The sequence below is a fragment of the Labrus mixtus genome, chromosome 9, assembly GCF_963584025.1.
Source record: "Labrus mixtus chromosome 9, fLabMix1.1, whole genome shotgun sequence".
Taxonomy (NCBI): Eukaryota; Metazoa; Chordata; class Actinopteri; order Labriformes; family Labridae; genus Labrus; species Labrus mixtus.
Window position 1 is genome coordinate 14,113,850 of NC_083620.1, and position 13,919 is coordinate 14,127,768.

A 13,919-nucleotide genomic window follows, 5' to 3' on the forward strand; every position below is an offset into this window, starting at 1 on the left:
GGAGAAAGGTTTTAAAAGAGATTTATTGAGAAGTCTGCACTGGCAATAAGACAAGGTTTGACAGACAGAGCGAGCAATTAGGAACCTGAAAAAGACAGAGGGTTGTACACAACAACAACAACAAAAAAAATCGAACATATGGAGATGAGGGGGAGGCATCGAGAGGTGCAGGTAGAGGATGTCCCAGGAGACCTATTGTGTCGGATGCTTTTACAGTGGTGATGATGCACAGTGCTGCTGGTCCCTTCCTCTCATTAAAGCTTTATGGAGCAAGCTTAGCACACATTTTATTACAATGACGCCACTGTCTGGCACATTCCAACCCTGCGGCGGCTTGGTGGTGGTAGTGGAGGTGGAGTTCATGTTGGACAGGGTTGCAGAGGGAAAAAAAAGCCCATCCAGCGATACATCAGATCGAGTACGATGGGAGAAAGAATGGAGGAGAGGCAAAGGATCCGAAGGCTTTTGATACAAAACAAGGTCATAAGGGAGGGAAGAGGTGAAAGATAGGAGAGAAAATAGTGTGGGTGAATGAAGCATGAGACTGAGAATAAGATATTTTTTTGTTATATGCTCTGGGCCTGTCTGTGTATGGCTGCAGATGTCTTGGCATTGTTTGGGATTAAGGCTATCAATATTTCCTTAAGTTTTGATGGAGACCCAGGAGCTGGGTGACAAATAAAACTTTCAGATAGTGATGTCACAGACTGCATCTAGGCCAGTACTTTTGTCAAGTTTCTGAAAAAGATGCATCAGTTGGCATGGGAGCAGCACTCAACTCTGTTTGTTACCCAGTATGTCAGTTCACATGTGTAATGCTTTCTTTATCTATCTGCCAGTTTTTTTTTCTGTTCTCTGCTCTCTTACCAAAAACAGCTGATCCCTGAAAACGCTAACTCATTTTAGAGCAAAGGTAATGGAATTTACAATGACACTGCTGTCAAAGAAATCCAATTGTATGTTTATTCTAGTTTGTCCTTACACAGTGTAAGCACATTATTTTTTATCCGCAAAGAGCCATTTTGCAGTGGTACAAGAGCAACATCACTGAACAGAAAGAATGCATTCCCCTCACTGTTTCTATCTAAATAAATGCAACATATCTCAACAAACTGTCTCTGTTTGCAGTTTGTTTCAATCCTTGTCATTTTGCTCTTTATTTTATTTTTAGATTAACTTTTGCTCTTGTCTCCTGAGTGCTTAATTGTGATGCCTGCTTGAAGGATTCTGTACAAACTTTTTCTAACATTCCAGGTTTTAGACTGATCCTGTGTCTGGTTAAAATATAGCACCTGTCACTCAGAAGTTAAACACGCACATGCTCCTTCTTGCAATGTGCTCCGAGTTATCAAATAAAACCTGGAAATCCATGGAAAACCTTTTTTTTTTTGGAGGCACTAAGTTTGCTGACTTTGAGGACGACATGACTCAGCTTCTTCTGAATGATGCATGCTAAGTACGTAGTATGCTAGTTCTTTGAATTGAAGACATTTAGCTGCTGTCATAATCAGAGGCTAAATCCCCGCCTTATCACCTCTTGGGTGCAGAGGCCTCGGCTTTGTTTAATTGCCACAAGCCGAAGAACCAAAGCTGCATCTCCCTCAGTGTTTACCCCTACTGAGGCTTATAGCTGATAATGGAATTACTCTAAGTCCCAGGAGGAGAGAGGGAGGGAGGAACAGAAAGAGGAGGCAGTCGAAAAGGATGAGATGAAGGAAAGTGGAAGAAAGAGGATGGATGCAGTGTCTGCCCTGAAAACAGAAGAGAGGGGAGAAGGTTTGAAGTGATGCAAAAGAAGATGTAAAGGTTAAAGGGTGATGGTCGGTTGTTGCCTAAAGCAAGGTCTGCAGTCCCGGCTCCCCGTCTTACTGTTTACTCCAGTGTGACGTATATTACAGGCTGGAGAGTGAATAATGATGCAGGATGGAGCTCCAGCTTAAAACACCCCTGCCTAGAAGAATCGAGCTGAAAGGATGAATGGGGCTAAACAGGGAGAAGAGGAAAATAAATAAGAGGATGACAGAGGAAAAAGGGCAGACAAAGAGAAACATTTAAAGGCCGTATATAGAAAATGGTTGACACACAGTTTTGGTTTCTTCACTCGTGGAATCCTGAGAAGGCTTTGTGTGCACATTTCGGTTGATTTGTCAAAATCTGCTGCACTTTCCGTTTCACACACCCGAGAGATTTTTTTTTTTTTGTGTGTTCAAAATCTGTTTTGGTCGAGCGGCGCGGATGAACGACGAACTGAGGCGGAGGAGAGAATTTTTATGGAAGCGAGATAGGGAAGGACGTCTGTGCCTTTCACTCTGCTCTCTGTCATGGTTGAAAGCTTCGGGTTGTTTGAAGACTGAGGTGCAGTGTTGTAGTGGAAAATGACTTCACATTTGAAGTGAGCTCGCGGCTCGGTCAAGGGTTTGGTATCATTGTGTGTGTCTCTGTGGGTGTGTGTGAGTGAGGAGAGATGGATCTTAAGAATGTTAAGCTCGAAGCAGGTGGGAATGTTTGGCTGAAATTTCCTTAACAAGTGTAAAAGCAGCCATGCTAGTTTTTGCCTCTTGGGAATGATTTAGTGCCTGTCTGAAAATTTGAAAATTGCTTGCCAGAGGCAGACAGTGCAGTACTACCCATGCACATGTAAATGTGTGGGCTTACATTTTGAAATTACATCTGCTTGAAGTGACTGGGAAGGATTTAGCTTTTCATTCATTCTATTTTTTTATAAAGGGAATCACAACAAAAGTTTTCTCATTACAAATAGCATATGTTATATTCACAGAGAACCAACTTTTTTCCACCAGGAGCACACAACTGGCAACAGTAACATGACGGATCTTCTTTTTCATGGGCAGAAACCTCGAACAGAACTCGACATAAACAGTCATTTGCAGTCATTTGAAGTTTTTTTTTTCTAGATAGGGCACTTTTTATCAGAGGAATCTGTTCAAGACTTATGCTAAACTGATTAATGGGGCAGTTTCAAGATTTATTGATTCTCATATACCACTCAAAGCTACCGATTTAGGTCTAATTAGGAGTGAAAAGGTATCCTTGACACAAGCTGAAGCTCTTGCTCATTAAAATAGTTGACCTATCAGTGTCAGTTAATTAGGTACCATGTGTCTCCCTCAGTTCTATCCTTTCATTTTCTATTTTTTCCTATTCTGTTAATTTGTCAAATCAATGCTAAGCTTTCAAAAACAGTGTCACTGAATGTATTTTTTTTTTAATGTTTTTACTAATTTTCCCCCTTTTTTTCCCCCTTCATCCACCTGGATCCTTCTATCTCCGACACCCCTCCTCCCTCCCTCGGTGCATCAGTCTGTTCCCAGTATTCCAGGGGGGTCTTTGCCATCTTCGGCCTTTACGACAAGCGCTCGGTGAACACGCTGACGTCGTTCTGTGGGGCCCTGCACATCAGCCTGGTGACGCCCAGCTTCCCCACAGAAGGAGAGGGCCAGTTCACCCTGCAGCTGCGGCCGTCCATCAGAGGGGCTCTACTTTCGCTGCTGGACCACTACGATTGGAGCCGATTTGTCTTCCTCTACGACACAGACAGAGGTAATTACACTGTGACACATGGGTTAACAAGGTATGTGAAGGGCATGGTGTTCCAGAGTGAAATAATTATTTTGTGTATTTTTACCCCCCAAATTATTATATGGGGTTTTGAAAGGCTTTTCCTTATGACCCAACAGTACTAAAAAAAGAAGACGTAAAAAATCAAGGGTGCAAGAGAGGAAACTGTGTGACTGGATTGTTTTCATTTCAAGTTTTTAAAGTGACAGCAATAACCCTCATAATGCTCTTCCGTAACCGTTTTGATGACAGTATTCCTCCCACAGACATTAGTTTTTACTTCACTCTCTCTGCTCCTTTGTTTTCAGTGAACAAAAAAGTCAGAGAAGGATTTTTAAACAGGGCTGTATCTGTGTTAAAGTCTAAGTTCAAATTGTACCAGAACATACCAAAAGACTGTAGCTTGAGCAGAATTGTGTCCTTGAATAGCCGGAGATTAACTAACTGTGCAGCGATAACAACATCTCTCTGCCATCATTATTACGGCTCAGAATAAAAAACTCAGTTATGGGTGATTAGAAAAAAATTGAGTCTGCTTCCAAACAAGTTTTCCCTTGTTAAGTTTGAGTTTGAGTTAAGTTTCTAATGGCACCCTGAGAACAATATTATTATATCAGCAAGTCATAATTATCTTTTTGAAGTTTCTCCTCTGCAGAGCCTTGGTTTTACCGTAGGAAACTTTCCCCGCACTGCACTTTCCCCGATGAATAGATACAGCTGCGGAAACGGGGGGCTAATTTGGCACTTTTCAGCCAGGGTATGGCATCAACTCAAATCAAAGTATCAAAGTATTCACATGCTTTTAATTGAACTGTCCCATCATGCAGTGCACAAAAGTAAGTGGAGGAGGCACAGCTGATACCTTCAGCCCCATGACCCCTCTCACAGGAATGCTCGGAACGGTATCTCTCTCTCCTCTGTGCCTAACAAACACACACACTAATTCCCTGCCACAGGGAGAGAAATCACAGGCCAAACTATGACACAAAGTCCCCAGACAATGGTATACATAAAAGGACCATCACCAAATTTGGTTATGGCTGTTTGGACCCAGGCACTGTACCAAGGTGCCGTCCTATCCCGACCCAGGTTTATTGTGATGACTGCTTCTATTTCATACAGTGCGGCCTTTGATGCTTTGGTAGTCTATTTAAATGGCGCAGCTCTTCTTGCCTTTATGGTAGCGATTTCAGTGGCCAGGGAGGTCACAGACCATAGACTTTAAATTAACATGGACAAAGCCTGAGTGATGACACTCATTTGTTAATTAAGTAGGGTCTCAGAAGCCCAACTACGGCAGTCTCCATATTGGAAATTGCGTCTCAAACCAATTTTTCGCTCAACCTAACGACATGCAGTGAGCTGGAGTTGAGGCCGGTCTTAAGCCTCTTTACAAACACCTACATCATGCTCACACATCAGTCAGGACAGCCATGCGCCTTATTATCAATAATCCTTATCCTTCATAAAATCACCATGGAGGATGGCATACAGTATGTGCCGTCAAAGAAATGAGCTATTTAGACCAAACTCTTGTTACAAACCAGGCTGTAAGCAGGATTACTTCTGCTGTAAAAACTGGCTTTTTTTTTTAAATGTGTGTGTGTGTGACTTTGGGGCTTCTGCAGCCAGCCTCAAGAGGACACTCATGAACTTCAGGTTTTTGCACTCATGTATTGGCTTCACTTTTCAACACCAAAGGTTGCTGCTTGTCACAGACCAATGCATTTCTCCAAAATCAGCACATGTGACACTACTAAGCCGATCATGCATTGCGAGTGAACACGATGGGTATGTGCTAATACATTTACACACAGAGTATTCAGTGGGCAGAGAGTTTGTGAAAAGAAGTCAGGGGAAAAAAAAGCTATTAAACCAGAATGGATGGATTCTTCTATGTTTGTTCTCCCTACAGGCAGTTTAAAACCACTATGCCTCGTATTTAACGCTCAGGATCATTCAATCCTGATGTCAAACATCATTCGGACACAAAGCAGACAACGTTTGAGCAATCAAACCAACTCACATCTGATCTGAGGACAGGGAAATAAATGAACTTAGAGTCTGGTGTGACCAATCCACCATAATCCTGCACAATGATTCACTGACCAACAACTTGGTTTTGAGGTCAACACAGAAATCCTTTCACTGACACGAAATTGGCCCTGACTCAAATTCAGCTCAGATTTGAAAGTTTTGACAGGGTAAGCTGAAGCTCATTTCTCTCACCATACAAGAGAGAAAGTGTGAGAGTGGGATAAAATATAAGCGGGAAAGATGAGCAGGGGTTGAAGCTATTAATTCTTTCATATGAAATTTTAAGATTGTTTATCATTAAATTGAAACTTGAACGTATTTAATTTTTTTCCAAAGTGAAGCCTTTTTATTTTAATACACTCAAGAGCAGCTCTTTCTGTTTTTAAATTAAAAAAAACCTTTTACTTTAAAGAAGAAACTGTTTATTTTAATATTTGGTAAGGAGCATTATTATTTTATTATCGGAGTACCTTCCAGTTCATAATAGCGGATGTATTACCACTGAATTTAACTTTCTTCATTTGATTTGACATGAAGTTGTTTCCAACCACAAACAATAATACAAATACTAGGCTCCTTTAAAATATATGGCACTAAATCATATCACAAGTCCGACATTATCATGATCCAGACTTTCCCTTGAGGAGTTTTTCTTCAGCCAGACCCTGTTGAATTTTCATTGGACGACCCCTGGTGTAGAAGCATGTTAGGGATTCAGTGAGCAGCACAGTCTAAGTGTATGAGTATGACTTTGTGAGTGGCATTACCCTGGTGCAGGTTTTCTGAGTAAGTACCCGGGGAGCAGAGGGAGAAAGAGGAGGGAAGAAGGGTTTGCTGGAGAGACAGACGAGGTGAGTATAGAGCTGGTGGAGCAGCTGAAGAAAGAGCAAAAGGTTGGATAAAAAAAAAGGCAGAAGGAGACAAACAAGGAGATGAGGGGAAAAGAGAGGAAGCGCAGGTAGATTGAAGGCGGTGAAGGGAAGCAAGGGGGGGAGATTATGGAGAAACAGAGTACAGACATGATCATAAGCCTCTATGGATATACAGGTGCATACATAAGAAGCAGGAGGAGGTAAAAGGCAGGAGAGAGTAAGGTGAGGAAGGAAAGGAAAGAGGGGGAAATGAAGCGGTGGATAGATGTGAGAGTTTGGGCCGTGTTCACCCTTGACTTGGCCGAGGCAGGGCCCTTCATTATGAGCTCCCATCAGGCCCTGCTGACGGTAATGTGCCGGAAAATGGGCAGTAACGCTGTTATCTGTTTTATGCTCTCTGCTCTGGTCGGCTACACAGACAGCCTGCCGACACACACACACACACACACACACACTTAAAATGAGGTATGTCCATAGAGAAAAATGCATACAAGCATGTAACAAGACATGCACAAAATTACAGTATGTGTATGCATGCATTACATAAATCTGAGTTAGATGATACAAGCAAATCACACAATCACACAAACACATAAACACACACACACACACACACACACACACACACACACACACACACACACACACACACACACACACACACACACACATACACACACACACACAAGACGCATGCTTCTCTCACACACACATGTATGTATGTAAGCCCCCCCTACTTGTATTTAAGAAAAGCTGAGCCCCCCCTGTTCCCACATTGATAAAAGTGATGAATTGATTTCAATAATTAATATGAATGTGAATAGTTTTCATTGATAAAATCCGTTCAGAATATGCCTACACACTTCTTAACAAAAGACCTTTGTACAAATGTCCCATTGATGTTTTAACATGATTTTATTTCATGTGTTCAAATCTAATTTTGACAAACTCAGGGCAGACTGAAGTGACCCCAGGTTGGGAACCAATGTGATAGAGATTCAAATAATCCTCATGATAAAGTATATTTACTTGAAAACCAGTTCTCTGCAGGATTCCTTTAGTGATATCAAGTTATAATTGATATTTTCCTGCTTTACTGACCCCTCTTAAGCTGTTCAATGTAACACACTGTGATATATTCTATAATTCATTGTTACTGGTGTCGCCACCTGCTACTCATAATAACTTTGAAACTCATCTAGTATCACGCTGAGAGGCACAATCACCCTGTTCAACGCTGTGCTCCATCAGGATGGAGAAAAAGAACACAGTGTTTTGTTCCAGGCTATAAAATTGATAAGTGGCACTGTGTTTCTCAGGTGACTTACATTTCAATCACAAATTTGCAGCTGAACTAGGAGCAATGGCAAGTTTAATTTCAATGAAACGTCACTATCAACAGTTTCTCTCAAAATGAAACTGACAGTCTCTATTGTTGTGTCACATAAGTCTTTGTCCGGCTAAGCTCTGTGGGTTTGTTTGATAAAGTGGTATTCAAGACATGACTGCTAAGGTGCTGAGTGTTTTTTTTCCTTCACATTTGAACACATTGCAACAGTGTTGATTTGGTAAAGTGAGATGGGCTGATGAAGCTACTGAAACGTAATGTAGACCCAGAAATGAACTTGCTGTTAAAGGTTGCGTATTATCCTCCTTTTCAACAAGTTTAAATAAGTCCCAAACATGTGCAACACAACATTCTGAAGTTTATTACTCAAAATCCACTCTGATCCTGTATTTTAGCATGCCAATAAACCCCGCTATTTCAGCCCGGCTCAGAACAGGCTGTGTCTGAGTCTATAGCTTTAAATGCGAATGAGCTGTGTTCGACCACGCCCCTCTCTTGAAGGCCTTTGGTGCCTTGGGCTTTCTTGCACCATGCCCTTTTTTTGACAGTGAGAAGGCAGACTCAGAGGGCACAACAAACACCTAGCTGTGTGAGTGTCACCTACCTGGGGGAGGGGTTACTACCCTTTGTGATGTCACAAAGGGAAAAACTCCAAACAGCCTGTTTGAGCACACATTTTCTGAAAAAGTTGAGGAGGCAGACGGAGAGGACGTACTTTTCTCATAACTGGGGGGTTTGTCGACAGGCCAGGGAGCGTACGAAATCCATGGTAAAGTGTGTTTTGCATAATATGTGACCTTTAAAGATATTGCAACTAGGTGTGAATTTTTGCCTTGAAGTTTTGTCTGCAAAAATCTGCAGTGCAGGCTATTACTTCTGTGTCCGGAGTGCAGCTTCTACCTACTACCAAATTAATTCTCTGTTTCTCTACTTTCCTTTCTGTTGTGCAGGTTATGCAATACTGCAGGCAATTATGGAGAGAGCAGGGCAGAACGGATGGCAGGTCAGAGCACACACACAGACACACAGACACACACACACACACATACAAACACACACTTGTTGAATTGAAACAGGCCGATAAAAACGTGTGCACGCACGCACACACACACACACACACACACACACACACACACACACACACACAGAGAGTATGCATATACTTACACCAATGTTTTTAGACCTCTTATCTTGCTTGTTGTTTGTATGCATGACCTTATTCCTACTTGCGATGTGTTTGTATTCATATATACTGTACATTCTTGTTAACATATGCATGTATGTTAACTCAGGTGAGCGCTATCTGTGTCGAGAGTTTCAATGAGGCAGCGTACCGACGACTTTTAGAAGACCTGGACAGACGCCAGGAGAGGAAATATGTCATTGACCTGGAGCCTGAGAGACTACAAAACATCCTTGAACAGGTAACATTAGTATAATGCTTACTATGCAGAACACAGTGTTACAACTGTGGTATTGAGATCAGCAAAGTAATCAGACATGTAAAGCCACAATATATCAAGGCGTTGAGTTCATTGTATTCAGCCTGAAAAAAACACAATTAACTTATAAGTAAGTATTATTAGTAATATAAAGTACTATCTTGGTATTTCTGTCTGCAAATAATGACACACTATAGTCCTAAGATTGGAGGACACTGAAAGGTTAAAATAAAATATCTGACACTAATGTTGAACCCGAAGGACCCTGAAACAAATGAGATCATGAGATACTGTTTGAGTGGAGGCCACACAATATTTTTTATGCACCCTTAAAATCAATGAGATTACTATGAACAGGGCAAAGATTACATCGCTGACCTGGACTCAACAGCACTTAACTATAAATAATGAGGTACAACTACCACACAATGACATCTTATTGCCCCAATAAAACTGAATCAAGGCTCCTGTGAGGAGTTTTTAGCTGCATGAAACGGACTGAAATTAATCATGATACCTCAGTCCAAACCCCCCTAAAAACAAAACAAGACCATCAGGAAGAAGATTGATTACTTTCATTTGGTTATTTTTAATGCCTGTAACAGCTGCTGCTGGGTAGGTGTCCGATGTGATTAACAGCATGCTACCGAAACAGCCTTTGTTTCTGTGTTCAACAGGTAAAAATTCCCCTTGAGTAAGAAGTTTGACTGTTAAAAGACAGAAAGATGAGATTTTTCCTTAATAAAAATGTACACATGTACAGGACAAGATCAGTAGTGGTTCTGCTTAGTCCACCGGAGCGCCGAAATCCACACAAAATAAAAGTTCCTTGAAGAAGCTGTAAGAAGGAAAACGTTTAGTTTTGTAAAGTTATGAGTGCAATAATTATTTGAAAGAGTATAGATTACTAAATATATATATATATATATATATTTTTAACTATATTAGAGGTGTCCGTCAAAACAGTTCTCCTTGTGCTTTTTGACATCTGGAAAGTAAACTAGATTTGAGCTTTTCTCTGGAGTTCATAGAGAGAAGTGAGAAATATGACTTCCCCAGCAGGCTACATCAGTGTATGATCTCCTCTCTCACACACACACACACACACACACACACACACACACACACACACACACACACACAAACAGACACAAAGACATACAATATATGAAGGCACACATTCTGACACCTTATGCTTGTCCAAGTTCATTAGATTATCTGTCTTGCCTCACGGTTGAGCACTGACAGGTGGCGCAGATGTTTGTGTGTGTGTTTGTGTGTATATTTGTGTGTATGAAAGAGAAAAAAAAAGAGATGGAGTGTGTGCGCGTGTGCCCTCTGACTTGGGTTTCAGAGAAACATCCCATTGGTTCTGCCACCTGTCATCACATCTGATCATCTGTCTTCACATCTGACAAACTCAGTGACACGCAACGCTAACAGACACACACAAAACCGCACATAAATACCACCTCAACTCCCACGTATAAGTGCATAATGCAAGCTTTAAGCAAACAGACATACTTGTATTTGAAGACACATTTCATAGTTCTGCACACACACAGTAAACATGCACTAAAATCTGTGTACCAGACAGACATGCTGACAGTTTCTTAATTGGCTTCTTTGGGTTTTTTTTAACACACACACACACACACACACACACACACTCACTCTACTCAGACACTGAGACACAAACACACACTCCCGTCACAGTGGGCTCTGCAGTGCTGGCACTGGCCAGCATCCCTGCTCTGAGACACTGACTGCTCTGTTTGTCTGCCCTCGCCAGCTGCGATCTCTGTGTGTGTGTGTGTGTGTGTGTGTGTGTGTGTGTGTGTGTGTGTGTGTGTGTGTGTGTGTGTGTGTGTGTGTGTGTGTGTGTGTGTGTGTGTGTGTGTGTGTGTGTGTGTGTGTGTGTGTGTGTGTGTGTGTGTGTGTCTGTGTGTGATTTATTAATAAAGTTGATGCACCACTTCAACATGAAGACTGTCATGCATCAAAATCACACATTATGAGATTTCAACACAAGTATCTTAATCCCTCTTTACATATATTAACATAACAACAAGTTGATGTGAGATAACAATACTGACCTTGCAACAATGCTTTAACCATCAGCCATACAATCTCACAAACATAGCAGACAGATAATCAGTGATACGTTTTACACAAAGCTTACAGGTATTGAGCTTATTTGGTGTGGAAAAGAAAAGAAGCTGAGGTGTCGGCCCAAGCTAACGAGGCTTTAGGTGCTATGGTGCTTGAAGGGAAAGCTTAAACAATAATAATAAAAAAAATACTTATCATTTCATATTAATTATAAAATCTGGCCTTGACCATTGCATATTGTCTACATAGAAATGTTTTCTGCCTTTGATCAGTTGCTATTTTATGCAAAATGCTAAAGTTATCCAGAATCCCTGTTAGGCAAAGCCCCCACACCACCCTGCCCTGCACCCTGACACTATTTTATTACTAATCTTTGTCTCTTTGTGTTCTTTCTTTTCAGGCTGTCAGCGTGGGAAAACATGTAAAAGGTTACCATTACATCATAGCAAACCTGGTAAGACATCTGAATGGGAATGACTTTGGTGGTTAATTTGAGACATTTTAATTACAGAGTAAGTCTTAAGTCTCGTTTAGGACATCTGACTTTGGATCCTTTCTTTTTTTCATATGCAAGGGAGACCACAGAGGACATTGTGATTCAAACAGACACACAAAAACAAAATGTCTGGGATAAGGTCTTTAAAAGTCAGCCATGACAATCAATGTCCACATCTTTTAGGCCAACATAACGAGACATGTTTTACAAAACCTTGCAACGACATTTACGTAGCTTGTCTCCATGTGGAGTTATAAATAAAATAGAAACGCTATGCTTGCCAGTTCCATTGCTTATTTTATTGCTTATTTTATTATCGCTATTCTATTTTATTTCCTACTGCTGTATTGTGTGAAGAGCAATGGTAACACCGAAATTTCCCCTGGGATTAATAAAGTATTTCTGATTCTGATTCTTATAATGATTTAAAAAGAAAAAATCCTACTAAAGTAAAGAATGAACAATCTGGACATAGCAGGAGCTCCATGGCAGCTGCCCAAATACATATCTGTAAATTTCTTATTGTTTTAACCTTAATCCCCAAATCTGTTCCCATGCAAGTCTCTCTGGGATGGTGAAAGAGGGGCTTGTGAGCTTGGGTCAAGTTAGATAGGCTTTTAGAGCTTTCAGCAATTAGCATCCATCAACCCAGGATAACCCTCACATGTCTGCACGCTCTGCCTCTGTCTCTGGCCTGTTCCCAAATGGATTCCACTCCACCAACACTTCACTACAAAGTGTCACTCTGCATAAAAGTCACACTCGCAGCTGTGGAAGCCACTCCATATCAAGTATAGTTATAAATAATCAGGTAAACTGTTGAGGAACGTGGAGAGGGATTCGTCAGCACACAGTCCGTCAGAGGGCTTTGTAGTCAGATTTGACTTTTCCTTTGACCGGTTTGGAATGTTTTCCAACACTTGTAGCCTCCTTTGACCTTTTCTTTTCCGTCTTTCTACCTTTGTCTGTCACTGTCAGGGTTTTAAGGACATATCTCTGGAGAGGTTCATGCACGGCGGAGCCAATGTGACAGGTTTCCAGCTGGTGGACTTCAGCAGAGCTATCGTTATTAAATTGATGCAGCGCTGGAACAAACTGGATCAGAGAGAGTACCCCGGATCTGAAAGCCCACCTAAGGTGATGACAATATTCTGTCCTGTACCGTATCACTCGTACGTATAAAAAGCCCCTATCACAACTCCAGAACTCTGTAAGATTTCAAGACAATTTTCAGACGATCAGGTCCTGACATTTTCTGGGCTTTCCCTTTTTGCATTTGTGCATTTTAGTTGGAGAGTGTGCATGTCACAACACATTCTCACTCCTTGACATAACCCATCTGGTCCACTATACATGTTGTTTATACACAACATGTATAAGGACGTATTTGCATGACCAAAGCAAAAGTGAAAAAGGTGTATAGACAATTGAGGCAATCAGTAAAGGGTAAAAAGCAGCAGAATTCAGTTTAACAACATCATCTGAGGACCTGAGAATTTCCTACTGCATCCACAAATCAGTTGTGCATAAGTCTTGCAGACTCTTTACGGTGGGGCTGGCAGTGTCAGGAAATTTTCAGGCGAAGACTCAATGTGTGAAAGGGGCTAAAGCACTACAGTTTCTTAAAAATATCTTTGAAATAACTTAAGGTTTTCAGTATTTATTTAAACGACCCAATTTTATTGTGACTTCTTAATTGAGGAATCACTATTTATTTACTTTACTTCATGCTACTTGATGATGTTTTCACTATAAAGGTACACCATGTGTGTATCGACATGCATATTATGCAGTGTGCACACACAAACCTTGAACATTGGTGTGCAAATTGTGCCCTAAGTTCTTCATAGAAACCAAAGATATTGAGGATTCATACAGGTACTGTAAGGATGATGTGCTGCATTTGACCTGTTCAAAGTATGGCATAGTGCATTTGGTGCAGGGTCTTAGCCAATCAGAGTGTGACCTAAGGGTGTTAAAGAGGATAATTGCCTAATCATACTATGATTGAATACATACAGTACAGTCTTCTC

General features: G+C 41.1%; 1 protein-coding gene across 6 annotated transcripts in view; it reads left to right on the top strand.

Moving 5' to 3' along the window:
- gria4a (glutamate receptor, ionotropic, AMPA 4a) overlaps nucleotides 1–13,919 on the top strand; it is a 112,301-nt gene that overhangs the window by 42,580 nt on the left and 55,802 nt on the right. For all 6 annotated transcript variants that reach the window (XM_061046388.1, XM_061046387.1, XM_061046391.1 and 3 more), the window contains exons 3-7: nucleotides 3,322–3,561; nucleotides 8,787–8,839; nucleotides 9,129–9,260; nucleotides 11,791–11,844; nucleotides 12,865–13,023. In XM_061046388.1, the coding sequence (XP_060902371.1) occupies nucleotides 3,322–3,561; nucleotides 8,787–8,839; nucleotides 9,129–9,260; nucleotides 11,791–11,844; nucleotides 12,865–13,023 (638 nt within the window). The remainder of the gene's footprint in view (nucleotides 1–3,321; nucleotides 3,562–8,786; nucleotides 8,840–9,128; nucleotides 9,261–11,790; nucleotides 11,845–12,864; nucleotides 13,024–13,919) is intronic.